This window comes from Saccostrea cucullata, unplaced genomic scaffold, assembly GCF_032062105.1.
Source record: "Saccostrea cucullata isolate Sc308-1 unplaced genomic scaffold, CSIRO_AGI_Scuc_v1 ctg3172, whole genome shotgun sequence".
In the NCBI taxonomy this organism is placed as follows: domain Eukaryota; kingdom Metazoa; phylum Mollusca; class Bivalvia; order Ostreida; family Ostreidae; genus Saccostrea; species Saccostrea cuccullata.
In genome coordinates, this window is record NW_026933746.1 from 21,146 (window position 1) to 37,500 (window position 16,355).

Here is a 16,355-nt window from a genome sequence, read left to right on the forward strand (position 1 = left end):
AACTTTTGAACCGTAGGAGATAGGGACTTCATATTTAGTATGCATACCCCACTAATTAAGTTCTTACAAACAACACCAATGTCAATGACCTTGTGTGTGTTTGTGTATGTGTTTCACAAACACATCTTGTTTTTTTTTTTTTTTTTTTTTTTGTAAATTTGTACAGAATCAGTCAGAAGGGGTGTCTTGAATACTTTGAGTACGGGCTTGCCAGTATAATCGACTGTGCAGAGGCATCGTCCCCTGGTACCCTCTGTGTCCAAGTTACCTTTTCTTTACATGTATGCTACCTTCAAGATCACAGATTTACATTTATACATGATAGTACCATTAGTTTATATAAATACATATATTTGTATGTAAATTATTATTTTTGTATGCATGGATATGTGTAACAGTAAGTGTGTGTTTGTGTATGTGGGTATGCATATATTCAGATTAGAATGTTAAATATCTATTGAACTAACTCCAAGAGATTACTTTGCATCAAGTTTATAATTATATGCTAAGTACTTATTAATTGAAATTATTATTTCTGTTAATACTTAAATGATTTTTTTTTTGAATGACCGTCTTCAAAACTTAGGGTACAGGTTTGCCAGTCTGGCTGTGTAGAGGTATCATCCCCTGGTGCCCTTTGTATTCAAGATGCACTAGTTATATATCAGAGTACTGCCATTACAAGATTTTTTTTTTATTTATCTTATATTTATTATTTTTATTTAATTGTTGTTGTTTTTTTTATCAATCTATGGTTTTCTATACTTTTTATCCAGTGTGAGACTGTACTGTGAATATGTAACAAATCCTACATTTTCATGATGATACATCATGTGGTGATGCACTTCTCAATGTCAAACTTAATCACTAGTCATATTACATTATACACCTATAATGTAGAATTGTAATCAGTGTAATCATATTGTAATAATTTGTTCATGCCCCCCGAGGGCCCTTGATTGGTGAATAAACATATATTCATATAAAAAATAAAATACACATAATTAAACATGTACTCCTTTGAAAAAAAAACAATATTTGGGAAACAAGAAATTGATTTGTATAAATAAAGAAATATTCAGGTTACCACATTTCTAGAAATATAATTTCACTGTCACAATGAATAGATGATACCAAATTAACCAATCAAAGCTCTACATTTTTTTCCAGTGAGTGTGGTCCTCCTTCCTACTCCTCTCAAAAACCCCACAGATCTCTTCGAAAATTTATAAGCTTAGGCGCACTCGATTGGAACTTCTCATTCCAGAATAAGCATTTTGTCCGCTTGATTGGTTTGGTAGGTTAGACTTAGAGGGCCTTCTCAGCCTTCCATATCAAAAAGGGGAGGATAGCATTCTAGTATGGCGTCGAGCGGCTGGGTGAAAACTTTGAGGATTTTTATTATTGTAAATTAAATAAACCAAACTAAAAGCAAATTGCTGTTGCAAAAAAACATTTTTATAATGTTTGAAGGAAAATTCTCTTAAGTAGCAATATTTCGATTCTGTTGTGTAATTGCAGTAACAACAACCATTGAACACAGTTTCATTTACCATGTTATATGTGGTGAAGATTTGACATGTATAGAGGTCCCTGATTTGATCATAAACGTTTTTATTTTATGACAAACTTTTAATAACAATATAATATTTTTTTTTTTACCGTTTAATGCTCTTCTGTCTCAGGCACTTGATGTTTTAAACCTTTCCCTACATGAATAAAAAAAATTCCCCATACTATAATAATAAATATATATTCTCCACTCATGTCACCAAGTTGCCCTTTCGAACAGACATCTAATTAATGCTTTAAATTAAAGGAATCAAATTCTATATTTAAAAAAAAAACAACTGCGGTAATTGCAGAACATTGCAGTTGATATTCTGCCGTATTCAATGCCATTCTTAACGCTCGATTTTCTGACATTCTCCTCTGCTTCTAGAAAGGTACCAATCAAGTGCGCCCAAGGTCTTTGACTTTTCACCGCTTTATTCAGCCGGGTTTCTCTAGGTGAATTTAACACCAAGCTTTTTTGACATCAAAGACGAAGTAGGCTTAGATCTGTTTCTTCAATCACAATTTTATTAATTGCTAAAAAAAATATTCTGATTCTACATACAAAAGAACTTTTCAATTTTTTTTCTTCAGATTTTCAAAAGATACTGGAGTTGTTCGTTGACAACTTGTCTTTGGAGACAAAGTCTCTTGAAAATCTTTGAGTTACAATAGGCACTAGTTTTAGCCTTTTATTGTTCGACCCTTTTTTCATATTCCTATGGGGCAAGATCGAATTTATAGAAAAAATATATTATACAAAAACTTTTGTTTGCATGGTCTTTGAAGAACTGACTAATTTTAACATAAAGATTACGAGTGTTTTTATTCACACGCAGTTCGATACATACTATATCCAAGTGATCTAAACTAAATTTGAAAAAAGAGATCTGATGTTTTTTTTATTAACTGTAGACGTAAATGGCAAGCTGATAACAAAACTGTACGCAAAATGGTATGGCTATTACATTGTCATTTGCAATGGTTTTAATATGTCTTCATTGTGGTTCGGTTCTGTGTATGGCTATTGACAAATAAGTTTACGTTACAGAGCTTTCAACAATTCCGTTTGAAGCTAGCAGTTCGAAATTTCTATGGCCGTTATAATGATCATGCTTACACTGTTCAAAATGCAACCTTTCGTTGGGTTGTATTTTTGATTGACATGTTTCCGATCAATTGCAGGTCCATTGTTTTAAAATACATGTACACATACTTTGTCTTAGACTAGGGATTTCTCCATTTTCCGCATCATTACTGAGAGCAAGGCGGTAGTGACCAGTAATTTGCCCTCACCACAATTCTGATTGTTTAGAGGATTTTATGGAAATAATCAATGTTTCTTATCTTCAGCTTTTCGCTTCTCTCTCCTCCGCCCCTTGTCCGACCTCCGGTTTAATTTTGTATATATAGATAACCCTTATAAAGGCTAAGTTCACAGATATAAGGACCAGTCGAAGCCGTAATCAGGAACGCATACATTACAGACATGGACTGATTATGTCAGTATTTTCTATGTCCAAATACATCAAATGAGAAAGTGGGGTTTTCAAGAATAAACATAGCATCCTCTTTAACTGAATTTGTGTGGCACCAGCTAGTAAAACAAGACAAATCAATGACAGTTTATTAAGTTATTACAACTCTTTACAGACAATAATTCTAAACACTACGAGTGTTCACAGCATTACCTGACACTACCTTCTACATTTGACCTTTTCCTATATTACTAAATCCCCCTTTCCAAGGTGCTACGTGTAATAGCTTGATCTGGATCACTATTCAGGGGCGTAGTACTATCGAGCGGAGGAAGGAACTCCACCACTTTTTGTTGCAGCATATCCAAGTCAAGGAAATGTGGCAATCTATTAATAAAAGTTGGTTTTGAAAAAAGGGATCTAACCCTCCCCCCCCCCCCACACACACACATACTTTCCCGCGATACGAGGTGGGATTTTTGAGTTTGGACAATTTTCCTTTTGTATGCCCCCGTAATCGAGGATTCGGGTGTATCCGTCTGTTTGTCGGCAAAATTTTAACCTTTTCCATAACTTGGTGGGACTAGGGCTTTCATATTTCACAGGTGTTTTCCTTGCGACAAATTCCAAACTTTATCCTTGGCAAGAACATTTGGTGCTAAGGCTTTCGAACTTTACATGTATATGCAATGTGAGAATACCTTTCATTGGGTATAAATATTTTTGACCTTGACCTTAGGGCCTGACCCACTTTTAAAAAACTTTGCTTTAACCTTGGCCACAACTTTTGAATAGTTAATAATAATAAGGCTTTCATGTTTCACATGTGTTTTCCTTGTGACAAGGCCTTCCTGGGATACCAACAACATTGACATTTCTACCTTGACCTTGGACTTGCATTTGAGAAACTTCAATCCTTGCTATAAGTTGCCATACAGGGGGCTCAGTGTTTAACACACCCACACATATCTTGTTTATGCTCTGTAATCGAACACTCGGGGCAAGTAGTTTTGCCCTGTCCGTCTGTTTACAAGCTTTCATGTCCATAACTTTTGAACGGTTGGTGCCAAGGCTTTCAAATATATATAAAATGTGTATTCTTTGTGACAAGATATTTCTTTGAGGACCAATATATTTGACCGTTTGACCTTGACCTCAGGGTGTGGCCTACATTTTAGAGTTTGACCCACTAAAAAACTTAAACTTGAGCAGAACTTTTGAACAGTTATAGTACATAGTACTAGGGTTTTTATATTTCAAAGTTTTATTCCTTGTGACAATCCCTTCCTTTATATACCAATAACTATCTCATTCTGACCTTGAATCTGCGGACTTCATGACTTTCCATTTCTAACAGATTTATAAATGCATTCTCAAATATAATTTTCTCGAGGACGTATCGCGAATAAAAGAAGTGTACGGTGTTGGCGACGGCAAATTGCTCGTGTAACAGAGACAATTTTGAGCTTCTGCTGGGGATTGAACCCGGGGCTCTGGCTTGCGAGTCCAGTGCTCTACTGAGTCAACCGATAGAGCTGAAGAGTTAACCCACTGACCCACGCTAGTAGGTTACACTACCACATTGTCCCCCTCCAGAGATTGAGATATTCTCATCTCTTTCGGAGTGCCGACACCTGTGGGGAGAAGTTCTAAGGACAACCACTCTCACCTGCCAAAGAACACTCGGGTCCCTACCTTGGCGACAAATGTAACAGACAGTTTTGAACCCGGGGCTCTGGCTTGCCAGTCAAGTGCTCAACCGATTGAGCTAAAGAATTAACCCACTAGCCCAAGCTAGTAGGAAGCCGTGTATCTTACACTACCACATTCGACAGGAGTCCATTTAGCTCACCTGAATTAAATTTTCATTGACCACCTGTTGTCCGTCTTCTTAAATTTCTATTTCTGAATACATGTACTTTTCGGAAAACACTAGAAAAAATATATAAATTAATCATTTTTTATACAAGAAACGAAAAGGAAAGGAGGAAATTTTATCTTTACGAAGAATCCAATTATTCCAGTTAACTGTAGGAAAAGACAATTTATGAATTTTCAATTCTGTGTGCTACTTAGCTCACCTGAGCTAATGGCTAACATGGATCTTTTTCATGAGAGTGGACCCAGCTTCAGTTAATCTGTCTGCTTATTGTCTCCGAATGTCTCACGTACTACCTTTTTACATTTTGATCAAGAACCATGCACTGAGCCTGAATTTCAATCAAATATGATGCAATGCGTCCTTTGGTAAGGGGGAATTTAGTTTTATATGCCACTTCTTTTCCAAGAGGGGATAAATAGATAATAATAGTAAGTATTTAACGAACATATAATTTAAGGACATCCAAAAACCTCATCTCGGAAAGAACTGGGTCAATATGCCCCCACTTTCTCAGAATTTATGATTAGATCATGCTTTATAACTTTCTGAGCAAGTTTGTATGAATATCTCTGTTACTTTCCTTATGTGATTGAGAAGAGGCGCTGTCTCTTCAACTTACATTATATCAAGGTGGTAATCAAGCTCATAACTAATTACAAAACTATTTATTACCTGAGAATATATCAAGGCTTAGCAAAGTTATAATTTGAAACGAATTCAGGGGGAGGTGGCATCCTCATAATCACCCCCCTCATTGTGGCCAGTAGACGTTGTACTAATCTTGACTTCATTAAATAACTATTTTGTCGTTGCCCTTAATTAAATACTGCATCCCCCATGAGACGATGCTTCTTGTTGAGCTCAAACTGGCCTGACTGTCTACTCTTCATAAAGCTCATTTCATTCAAATAAAACAAAGCAAGTCTATGACACCAGTCATCATTAAAAATTTAATACAATATATTTATGAGGCATAAAAAGAAAAGTATGACAACATTGCCTAAAACAAGAATGGCATGACAAAAAAAAATCACAAAATCAACAAACTCTTTATCTGACCGTGCGCTTTAACATATTGAGTTAACTAGGTATACAATGCATGTATATTTAATGTCTGGCTCTGAGCAATATATAGTCAAACATAAACCTCTCTCTCTATCACAGACAGCCATGTATCTTTTCACAATAACAAGCATATAAACTACATTTATATGACAAATTTTAATGTAGTCACAGATTAGTCTTACTAAGTAAAAGCAATAAATTCTATGGTTTCTTCATCTGAATTCTCTCTATAGTTATGATAACAATGCAAATTGAGCACATTAAAAGTAAGTGGGCTATGAACGAAAAAATGACATGAAAAGTAGATTTATTTGTACACATTTAAATTCTAGCTTAAATTTCAAATTGTGGAGTATAACTTCTGAATGTTTGGAAAAGTCACCCACTGACATGCCATAATTCACATGTCACCATTTAATTTTTCCTATACAATACATAAAGATAGGTAAAATAAACAGGTATCTCAGTCATTTTTTGTATGAATATTTCTGCTACAATTGTACCAGTTTAATACACTGTATTCCTTGATCATGATAATATATCATAATAATTCCTTGTCTGTTGATTCTTCAGGTAACATGTAACAAACTCAGTCCAGCTGATTTCCACGGCTTGGAAGAAATTTCCAGATTGATCCTACGGAACCCTAGCAGCAGCAGACCTTTCCACTGAGAAATCATAGCTATACTGTAAATAAATATAAGTAGATAATCCTTATTAAAACTGAAATGGACATATATAATAGAAATCATAGCTATACTATAAATAAATATAAGTAGATATTAAATCATTACTAAAACTGAAAGACACATATATCATAGAAATCATAGCTTATTGCAAATAAAAGGTATATCATGTAGCAAGAAATCATAGATATACTGCAAATAAACAGTATATCATGTATCATAAAAAATCAAAGTTACACTGCAAATATATGGTAAATCATGTATCATAGAAGCCAAAGCTAAACATTCTAAACTAGAAATATAAATTATGGTATATCAAGTATCATTATAAATCATAGTTTAAGTATAAACATATACTAGTAAATGTAATATCATGTATCACAGAAATTATAGTTCCTCATGTACGTTGTATAATGCAAATTACAGTATATCATTTATCAAAGAAATGGAGTAATACAGGAACTGCAAATATGAGTAGTTGGTTTATCACAGAAATCATAGCTATAAACTGCAACAGATGGTCTAAAAATCTGTGAAATTGGATGTATCTAATGGCACTTACCTGATTTTCTATATCCATTATAGATTTGTATGGGATCTTGGGGATTGTTACCTGAAAACATTGAATAATTATCAATAAAAATCTGAATATGCTAGTAAATTCAATTTGGAAACTAAAATAAACATACTGTTTGGTAAATAATGAAGAGAGTTTAACTTTCCAAATTTAAAATTTTAAAATCAACACTCAGAAAATATTTGACAGTATTTTACCATTGAAAATGTAATACATGATGTAACTTACATTTAAATCCTCATTAAACAAGGCACGATTAAGTTCAAATGGTAGACCTTGTAAGGCTACAATATAGAAAAAAATAAAGCAATTTAAATAAGATATAATATTACAATTAATCAATCTTCCTCGTCAATGCACTATGTTTATAGCATGCAAGTTCACATCCTTTTTGTGTATAAAAAGGCTTTTTAAAATGGGATTTTCAACATCAGATTGTATTACATACTTTTCTTTCTTGACTTATAAAATTGATTCATATTATCAAGTAGTGTATTCCTCTTGATTACCAGGGGATTTTTTTTAATTAAAAAAGTAAAACATATTCCTTTAATACATATACTCTTCTTCAGAAAGTGACATGACATGTGCCTTCATTAACAATCTGAGGGCTGGTGGAAAAGGTCGTGGACTTCTCTCATATCTTGTTTATTTAATGTAATATGTTAATATGAAATATTTTAACAATATTTTCAAATGATTTGTATAAAAATTTTTAAAATATCACATTTGATTTTAAACTTATCCCAATATAAAAAATTGAAAAAATTAAATCGCAGAGCAGGTCAAAATTTAGTAATTTACAAACAATGCACTAACTTATGTCTGTAGTCATATTCTCTGTAAAATTGGAGCAAAAACGAAAAAGATTCTAAATGTTCAAATTAAGAATTATAACATCGATTCATATTCTTTTGTGTTTTACTTGGAAAAAATCCTAAATAAAAACTATAAATATTGGAGGAATAAAAAATATGTCAAAGGTAGGTCAAACATATGTGTGTACATGGTAGAGGCTGTATTTGAGTGACTGAGACTCTGTAGCGGATGAAGACAATCTGTGAAGAAACTGTTAACTTTTTAAAGTTGGAAAGACATAGGCGCATCAGAGTTGATGATCTTGTGAAAGCACAGTTAAGTGATAAAGGAAATTACAACACTGACAAAGGAAACTAGACAACAAGAAACATTGTTTAAAACTAAATGTCAAGTGATAGAAAAGGGTTTTTAATGAGTAGGTAGTGGATTATATACTGTGTGAAATGTATAGGGATAGGATTTTTGAGAAATTCTTGACACTATTTTTGACGTTACATTGCCATTGGTGTGCTCTGCTGTCATAAAACATGTTGATCATAAAATGAAGTAAATCGATTTCTGTTAAATCAAATGGAATGAAGCTTCACATATGAACAAAACAAATATTTTTACACATTTTATAGTGCTTATTTTAAATTTCTTGAAAAGTAGTGTAACGAAGATTGACATCGTCCACGACCTTTTCGAACAACCTTTGTACACTCTGTACCAATGTATAATTAAGACACTTTGACTTTTTAACTGATTTGAAGATTTTAGTATGCTGAAAGAATCAGTTTGTATATTACATCAAGAAATATTGATTGACAGAAAGTATGTATTGTTTTAAAGCTTCACTAAATCCCCATAATCAAAACTATCTAAAGCTTGAAAAGTAACAGACAAAAGAAAATATGACATCAGGAAAGTTTTAACATCTATTTAAAAAATTGTAAATAAAATTGTTAGTGACTACTTGTCGTTTGAAACTTTTTTTTAGATTCGGTTAATGTAAATGAAGCAGAACACTCCTGAACCTGGGTTTTATGCTGAAGGACCATATCAATTCCTTGTGGGCTTCACTGGACTATCTGGTAGTCTCTAACTCAGGGTAAAAGGTCCAATCAATGAGGTATTTCAGACTATGATTTACTATGTGCTACAATGTTATTTGCTTTTTGTGATGTCGATACTATGCAATGTGATTGACATCATGCTATTTACCCCCAGCTCAAGCCAGCTGTTCAGAAATTTACAGCCAGCTCACTAACTAATCACAAGCTGGATAGAAAGCAATTGCATAAAAAAAAAAATTTCATAACCCAACATGTATTCCAAAATCAAAGCAGACTGCATTTTTGGATTAAATATATGTAAAATATGCATATTATTATCTCAGAAACTAATTTTTTTGTATTATTAATGTGCAAAGACAATATTTTGTTTATGTTAGGACATGTTTACTATGTTTACTATGTTAACATGTTAAAGTTAGGGCAAATTTATAAAGTTTTTGATTAATAACCTGGTACTGTGCCAGAAATACTGCTTTCAATTTAGTTAAAATGTAAATTCAATAAGTTTTGATTTATGAGAAAATGTGTAAACATACATGTACACAAAACAACAGTTTGAAGGTCAAAGAAACATTTAGTAAAGCAATAAATAAAGACAGCCTGAGCATTGAGAAGTTGTATATATAAATGAAGGCCACGCATCAGCCAGATGTTAAACTAGAGAGTGACTAACAACCTGAAACTGCCTGCTGGCCTATAGAACAGAATGTTGACAAGTGCACTTTAAAACATGAAACTCATCTCTAACATCAAAGAAACACTTAAAAAATCAAAATATCAAATTAATTGAAAATCAAAAATAAAATTTTAAAACATATACAACATATAAGTTAGTTGTAAGAAATAAAATGACTGTCACTGATGGGGTACCTTGTAGGGTATTTGCTGTCTCTGCAAAACTTGTCCCTCTCTCCAATGGACCATTCTTATATGGAGTCGGGTTGTACGGTAAATTAGAACCCAGACCTGACCTGAAAATATCAGAAAAAAATAAGTGTACTTTAATTAGCTGTAAGATAGCAAAATCCTGTTATTTACTTTTTGTGAGTTTGGTTGTGGAATAGCCCAGTAGGTAACATGGAGTACATCTGAGTGATAAATACTTACATGTTCATTGATGTGGATTGGGCTGTAGAGTAGCCCTGTGTGTGGAAGGTGGGCTCACTGGACTGGCCTTGGTGGGCATCCATCTGAACCCCAGGTTTACGAAAGCTGGACATTTTATAACACAGACCCATGTAATTCAGCTCTCTGGTTAAAAAAAGTATAAAGTAATAAGAGATATAATATGCTTGAATTGCTGAATTCCTCAAGTAAGTACATGTATTCAGCTCAAAGCAGAGCATTTCGTTGTTATTGTCAGACATAATTCCAATCCTAAATAGAACTTTTTAAAACAAATCATAGAAATTGTGCAATTGTTCAAATATACCATAGTTAATCATGATTAAAACTTTTCATGGAAACACTCCTCAAGTAGTACACATACATGTAGTTTAACCATACATATACTAACAAGAGGCCCATGGGCCAAATCGCTCACCTGAGCACTGTGACTAAAAAAAAAAGCAAAAATCAATCCAGTTTTGAAAAGCTTAAATGCATGTGGTCCCAACCTACCCCTAAAAGGCAAAAGGGGGATGATTTGAATTAACTTGAATCTAAAAAGAATGTTTACATAATTTCTTTGACTTACTGTGGCTTTTTTCCCTTTAAGTTTGAACTATCATTTTTGCCCCACCCTATCCCCGGGGGTCATGATTTGAAAAAAAACTTGAATAAAAATACCTGAGGATGCTTCCTTATAAAAATGACCAATCATGGCTTCCATAGAAATATGACCAATCATGGCTTTGTTGTTTTTGAGAAGAAGATTTTTTAAAGATTTTTCCTACGTATTCATATGTAAAAATTTGGTCATCCATTGTGACCCCAACCTACACCCGGGGGTCATGATTTGAACAAACTTGAATAAACACTACCTGATGATGCTTCCATATAAATATGTCCAATCAAGGCTTTGTTGTTCTTGAGAAGTAGATTTTTTAAAGATTTTTCCTATATTATATTCCTTAGTCGTCCACTGTGGATCCACCCTACCCCCACGGGGGCATGATTTGATCAAACTTGAATTTACACTACCTGAGGATGCTTCCACATTAGTTTCATCTTTCCCTACCCAGTGGTTCTTGAGATTTTTAAAACATGCCACCAAATTTTCACTATTTCTTAATTATCTCCCCTTGAATAAGGGCATAGCCCTTTATTTGTAAATACTTAAATTCCCTTCACCTAAGGATGATTTGTTGCAAGTTTGGTTGAAATTGGCCAAGTGGTTCTGGAGAGGAAGTTGAAAATGTGAAAAATTTACAGATGGACAGACAGACGGACTAAAGACAAATTGTGATCAGAATAGCTCACTTTTGCTTTCAGCTCAGGTGAGCTAAAAATTGTTTCAATTCCAAGGAAACTTTTTTAAAAATAATGATAGCATAAAATGAAAAATTGTGGATGTATTGAAATTAAAACCAGTGTGATTAATTGCCAAACTACAATAACTGAACAAGTTGAAGTGAACAAGTTAAAATTTTATTCAATGGCCACTAGCTTTTACATGAGTTTCCCTAAGGTTAATCAGATTTCCCAAACACTGAGGTCTTCATGCAACCCTACAAATCAAGATGCATCAAGCACTGGCCTAACTCTACATACCAAGGTACATCAAGCACTGGCCTTTTCAGCCTATACAGTAAGAGAACTATTTAACTTTTCATAACAATTTCTTAGCTCATTATCTGAATTCTTACCCCACCAGTGTATAACCATTAGGGGGGCGTCTCACTCCTTTGCTTAGGAGGATTAGTTCACATATGGCATCATTGGTCAAGTCACTGGACATATAACGGACACAAAGCATCTTTTTTTTGACAGCCTTTTCACCTGCAACATTTAATAAACTTTTGCCAAAATTTCCAAAAATTGCATGAGCTAGTATTCACAGAGCGTAAACTTGTTTAAGTACTATATTCACATACATAATTATTATCATTCTACATATTATATGCCAGTGCGATCTGTGCTCAGATATTTTCCTTTTAAAAGATATACATAAAATAAAAATAGACACCAAAGCTTCATAAGTCACACAAAGATAGACCACAGTAAAGCATTTTCTTTCAAAATTATTGAAATTTTAGAATTACATGTACATCATTTTCTTCAAGTCATATCTCTAATTATGATGTCATTTTTGGGGAAAATAGAGAGGTTTAGCAAACTAACGTGTATGCCTACGTGTACGTGTAGCACCAGAAATCTGTGCATTACGTCATCACTTTTGCTAATGACGAATTTCTACACGTATCCTTTCACGCAGGTCACGTGTAGATTGCCAAGTACACGTAAGTCCAAACTTGTATCTTATAATTCTTAAACTACTGCTTATTTTTCAAAAAGGGTGCGTTTTTCCAAAACCTGAATATTTAATGCAAATAACTGATAAAAGAATTGTACGTGAGTAATTGAAAAATATTAATTTATAGAGAGTTAAAATCACAACATCTAGATTTTCGAAACAGGCTTTGACCGAATAAAAATATAAGAAATCTGTACAATCTTTTTCTCATAAGTTCATGCATATATTTATGTTATATGGTCATAAAAATGGTGATCTACGTATTAAAATCATTGCTTTTTGGATGATTTTAAATTGTAAACCACTATTACATTTAAAAACGTACAAGTACAAGTACAGGTTATACTTTGCTAAACAAGAAAAAAAAATGTTAACGTGTACTTGTAATTCTAACATGTAGTTTAGACGTACATGTACACGTACAAGTAAGCTTGCTAAACCTCTCTAATATCTAATGCTTGAAGTCTGCAAATACTTCCCAATTTTAGATCATTATTAAAGATTTCTCCATCAAAATTTTAGACATCTTTCCAAATCAAGAGTCTCTGATCCACTCCGCTCCACATAAACCCTTGATTGAATAGACAAAGTTTGACGGGATAAGAAATACGTTCTCTGATTGGCCTCATGCTAGTTTGCATAAACCAATCACAATCATTGTTTTATTTAACCTGAAACAAAATCGCAAAAAGAAAAACATGCCAGTTTTAGTCCCAATGATAACGTCTTTCTCATTAAATAGCCCAGTTAAAGGTTTGTCTCAGCTTTTTTCTTTGAGTTAAATTGAATTTATTACCTACTTCCAATATAATCTCGAATTCTTTGTTGAATTTGTTTACTCTGATTGGCCGATGGCAGAGGTCAGCAGAGTTCAAAATGTGTAATCTCACTAGATGGCGTGACAATAAACCCTGCAAAATTTCGTCTTTTCGGTCAAGGGTTGATGTGGAGGGGAGCAGATCAGAAACTCTTGACTTGGGAAGATGAATTTTAGTCTGCTGTCAGATATTATCCGTTACAGAATGGAGTTCTTTAATCTAAAAATAAACAAAGTGTTTTTGGTAGCAATGTTCTTACGTGTATCGCTGGTGAAATCTACACATGTAAATCCAGCTGGTATGGCGTCTCTCTCTCCAATCACCGTCACATCCACCAGTACATCCCTACCCTGGGGAAAGAAATTGATATTGACAAATACTGTATATGTTGTTTGATAAGAAATCAAACTCTGTACAGACTGATATCTCTACCCTGGAGAAAGAAATCAAACTCTGACAAATACTGTAGATTTAGATAAATACTCTAGAATATGCAATTACAAAGCTAAGATTCTTGCTTTAGTTGAAAAATGTAATTTAATGAACATCCAAAAAATTCAAAGAAAATTCGTCATTTGCTATTTACATGTATGAGAGTATAAAAGGACAATAAATTCCACCTTTGTGAGATTTGATTTGCTGTTATTAAAGACACAGAAAGCTTCATCCAAGATGAACTGGAGGACTTATTAACTCTGATCTCACACAACATATGCTAATCCTACATGTCCATGTATATGATGTACTTCTACAGATTACATTTTTATACTCATCAACTTCAAGGTAGTATCAGCAGTCAAGGGCATCATGGAAACAAGTTATTTTTTAAATGATTTGTTTAAGTTATTAAATCTCAACATTTTGGGTTATCTTTCCCTGATTATGCTTTTCTTCAGTAACTTATTCCAGTTACTGATACTTTACTACTCATTATTGTAAACCTACTGGTATCTGAAAAGCTTTATTCATGCTGTGCTTGGGTTATCAAGTAGAAGGAAAGCGTTCATGACAGTAGAAGTAATCTATCTTTACAATCTAGCACATTGAAATTCTACAAATCATAACTTATTTCTGTTATTTCATCTTCAACCCACCTCACTTCAGAACTCTTGCACAAAAATATACAGCTTTGCACAAAAATGTAAGACTTAGAGATTGTACAGTAATGTCCAAAGATTATTAGAAAATTAGTCTCAGTGTTGGCAAAATTGGCGGAAGATGTGTAATTGACCCCTGAAATGTTCATGAAATGTCATTATTTTTCCTTTGATTTTTTTTAAAATATCATCTTATCTGCTGAGGAGATATTAAGTCTGATGATTTTATTAAAAGAAGTACATATATTTACAACTTTCTCAGCCTTATATCATCTTTAATCAGCAGAAAACTCAACATATTGATGTTTTCTGGCAAAACTGATAGGCATTCTACTTTTTAAGAGTTAACTTAAATGAGTTACTTCTTTGTACATGTATAGTCATAAATAAGTGATGTAACCTAAACAAGTTATTTTAAAAAATAACTTGATTCCATCATGCCCCTAACTGATCAGAATTGTATTTGCATATCATTCCTGTTTTTTTTAGGATCTAGGATCAATGAATTTAAACATGCTGAATAAATAAGCATATTTACTCTATATTTAAATTTTCATATAGAATTTGAACTTAGAAAACACTTTAATTACCGGTGAGGGTGGCATTTTCTCCACACAGAGGAAACGCACCACTTTTCTTCCGAAGAGACCGTCTCTCCATAAATCAGCATCCTCTTTACGATCGTAGGTACGGTCAATCTAAAATAATCATAGGTACGGTCGATCTATAACTTGTCTACCTTACATTCAATTCTCAAAATAATACAATGTACTCTGAACATTTCTCAAAATACATGATTACGTCATAGTATAATACTTTAACCAGAAGTTTCTGATGAGACTGTAGCTCTACCAATTTGTATTTATAACAAAAGAAAGAAAAGTAGCACTTGCATTTGAAACTATGCAACAGCAAGAAATAGAATAATGGTCTTTGGTTTAGTCACTTTTTGTGGCATGATTCACTGCAAAAAGATTAAAACTATTGGTGGAAGGCACTTTTCAAAATTTCTTTTTTAAGTAACCTGGGAAAGATCAAAATCAAAAACCAAAATAAAGTATCTTAGTATAGTCTGTCAAGTTATACTGAAATCAGACCAAGACAGTAGGAAGAGTAGCATTTAAAACTTCAAAGAAATTTCCATTTGTGGTAACCAATGCAACACCATTCAATGAAATCAAAAACTGATGCACTGACTAATCTATTTTATATTGAAGTCTACTTGTGTGCCAAATTATTTTTGAATCAGACCAAAACAGTAGAAGTAGTTGCCTTTTGAAAGTATTCAATAGAAATTTCTATTTTTAGTTACCAAGGCAAAACCATTCATCGAAATCAAAAAAATTTGGACTGAATTATGTATCTTAGTGTTGCTTGCTTTTATGCCAATTTATACCAAAATCATACCAGAACTGTAGGAGGAGTAGCATTTTGAAAAATGTTTACACAGTCATGCAGAATGGACAGGCAGCTACCTTACTATCCCATAAGCTATACTCATATTGGTCTCTGACCAGTACAGCTAAAAACTGGCTTTATGTCAGATTTAAATGTCTATAAATAATTACCAGGATAATACAAATAATTACCAGAGTAAATCCTGTAAATAATTACCAGAGTAAATCCTGTAAATAATTACCAGAGTAAATCCTGGAGGACATCTAGCAGGATCTGTTACTATGGCAACCTGTGTAATAGGTCTGTCAATGTCTGCCATGTCCCCTATAAAATAAATATCAAATTTTTATACATGTACGTACCTCTAGAATCATTTCATTTGTAAATGTTTAATTCGAGGCCCATGGGCCATATTGCTCAACTGAGCATGCACATTGGTTAGAGAAGAGCAGAGATCATTTCATTACTGACAAATTTTACCATTACCCAGGAGAGGCAGGGGAGGGGTCCT

The 16,355-nt window shown here is 33.3% G+C and overlaps 1 protein-coding gene across 2 annotated transcripts in view; it reads right to left on the minus strand.

The window, feature by feature from the left end:
- Positions 1 to 5,850: 5,850 nt before the first annotated feature.
- The window catches only part of LOC134239236 (multivesicular body subunit 12B-like), a 19,481-nt gene continuing 8,976 nt past the window's right edge, over positions 5,851 to 16,355 (minus strand). The window contains exons 3-12 of one of the 2 annotated variants that reach the window (XM_062721396.1): positions 16,086 to 16,168; positions 15,037 to 15,144; positions 13,609 to 13,699; positions 11,924 to 12,056; positions 10,224 to 10,367; positions 9,987 to 10,087; positions 9,793 to 9,810; positions 7,471 to 7,526; positions 7,228 to 7,278; positions 5,851 to 6,666 (exon numbers count right to left, since the gene is read on the minus strand). In XM_062721396.1, coding sequence (XP_062577380.1) covers positions 6,616 to 6,666; positions 7,228 to 7,278; positions 7,471 to 7,526; positions 9,793 to 9,810; positions 9,987 to 10,087; positions 10,224 to 10,367; positions 11,924 to 12,056; positions 13,609 to 13,699; positions 15,037 to 15,144; positions 16,086 to 16,163 — 831 coding nt within the window. In that variant the 5' untranslated portion in view covers positions 16,164 to 16,168 and the 3' untranslated portion in view covers positions 5,851 to 6,615. The remainder of the gene's footprint in view (positions 6,667 to 7,227; positions 7,279 to 7,470; positions 7,527 to 9,792; positions 9,811 to 9,986; positions 10,088 to 10,223; positions 10,368 to 11,923; positions 12,057 to 13,608; positions 13,700 to 15,036; positions 15,145 to 16,085; positions 16,169 to 16,355) is intronic. The other variant, XM_062721397.1, reaches the window with a different exon arrangement.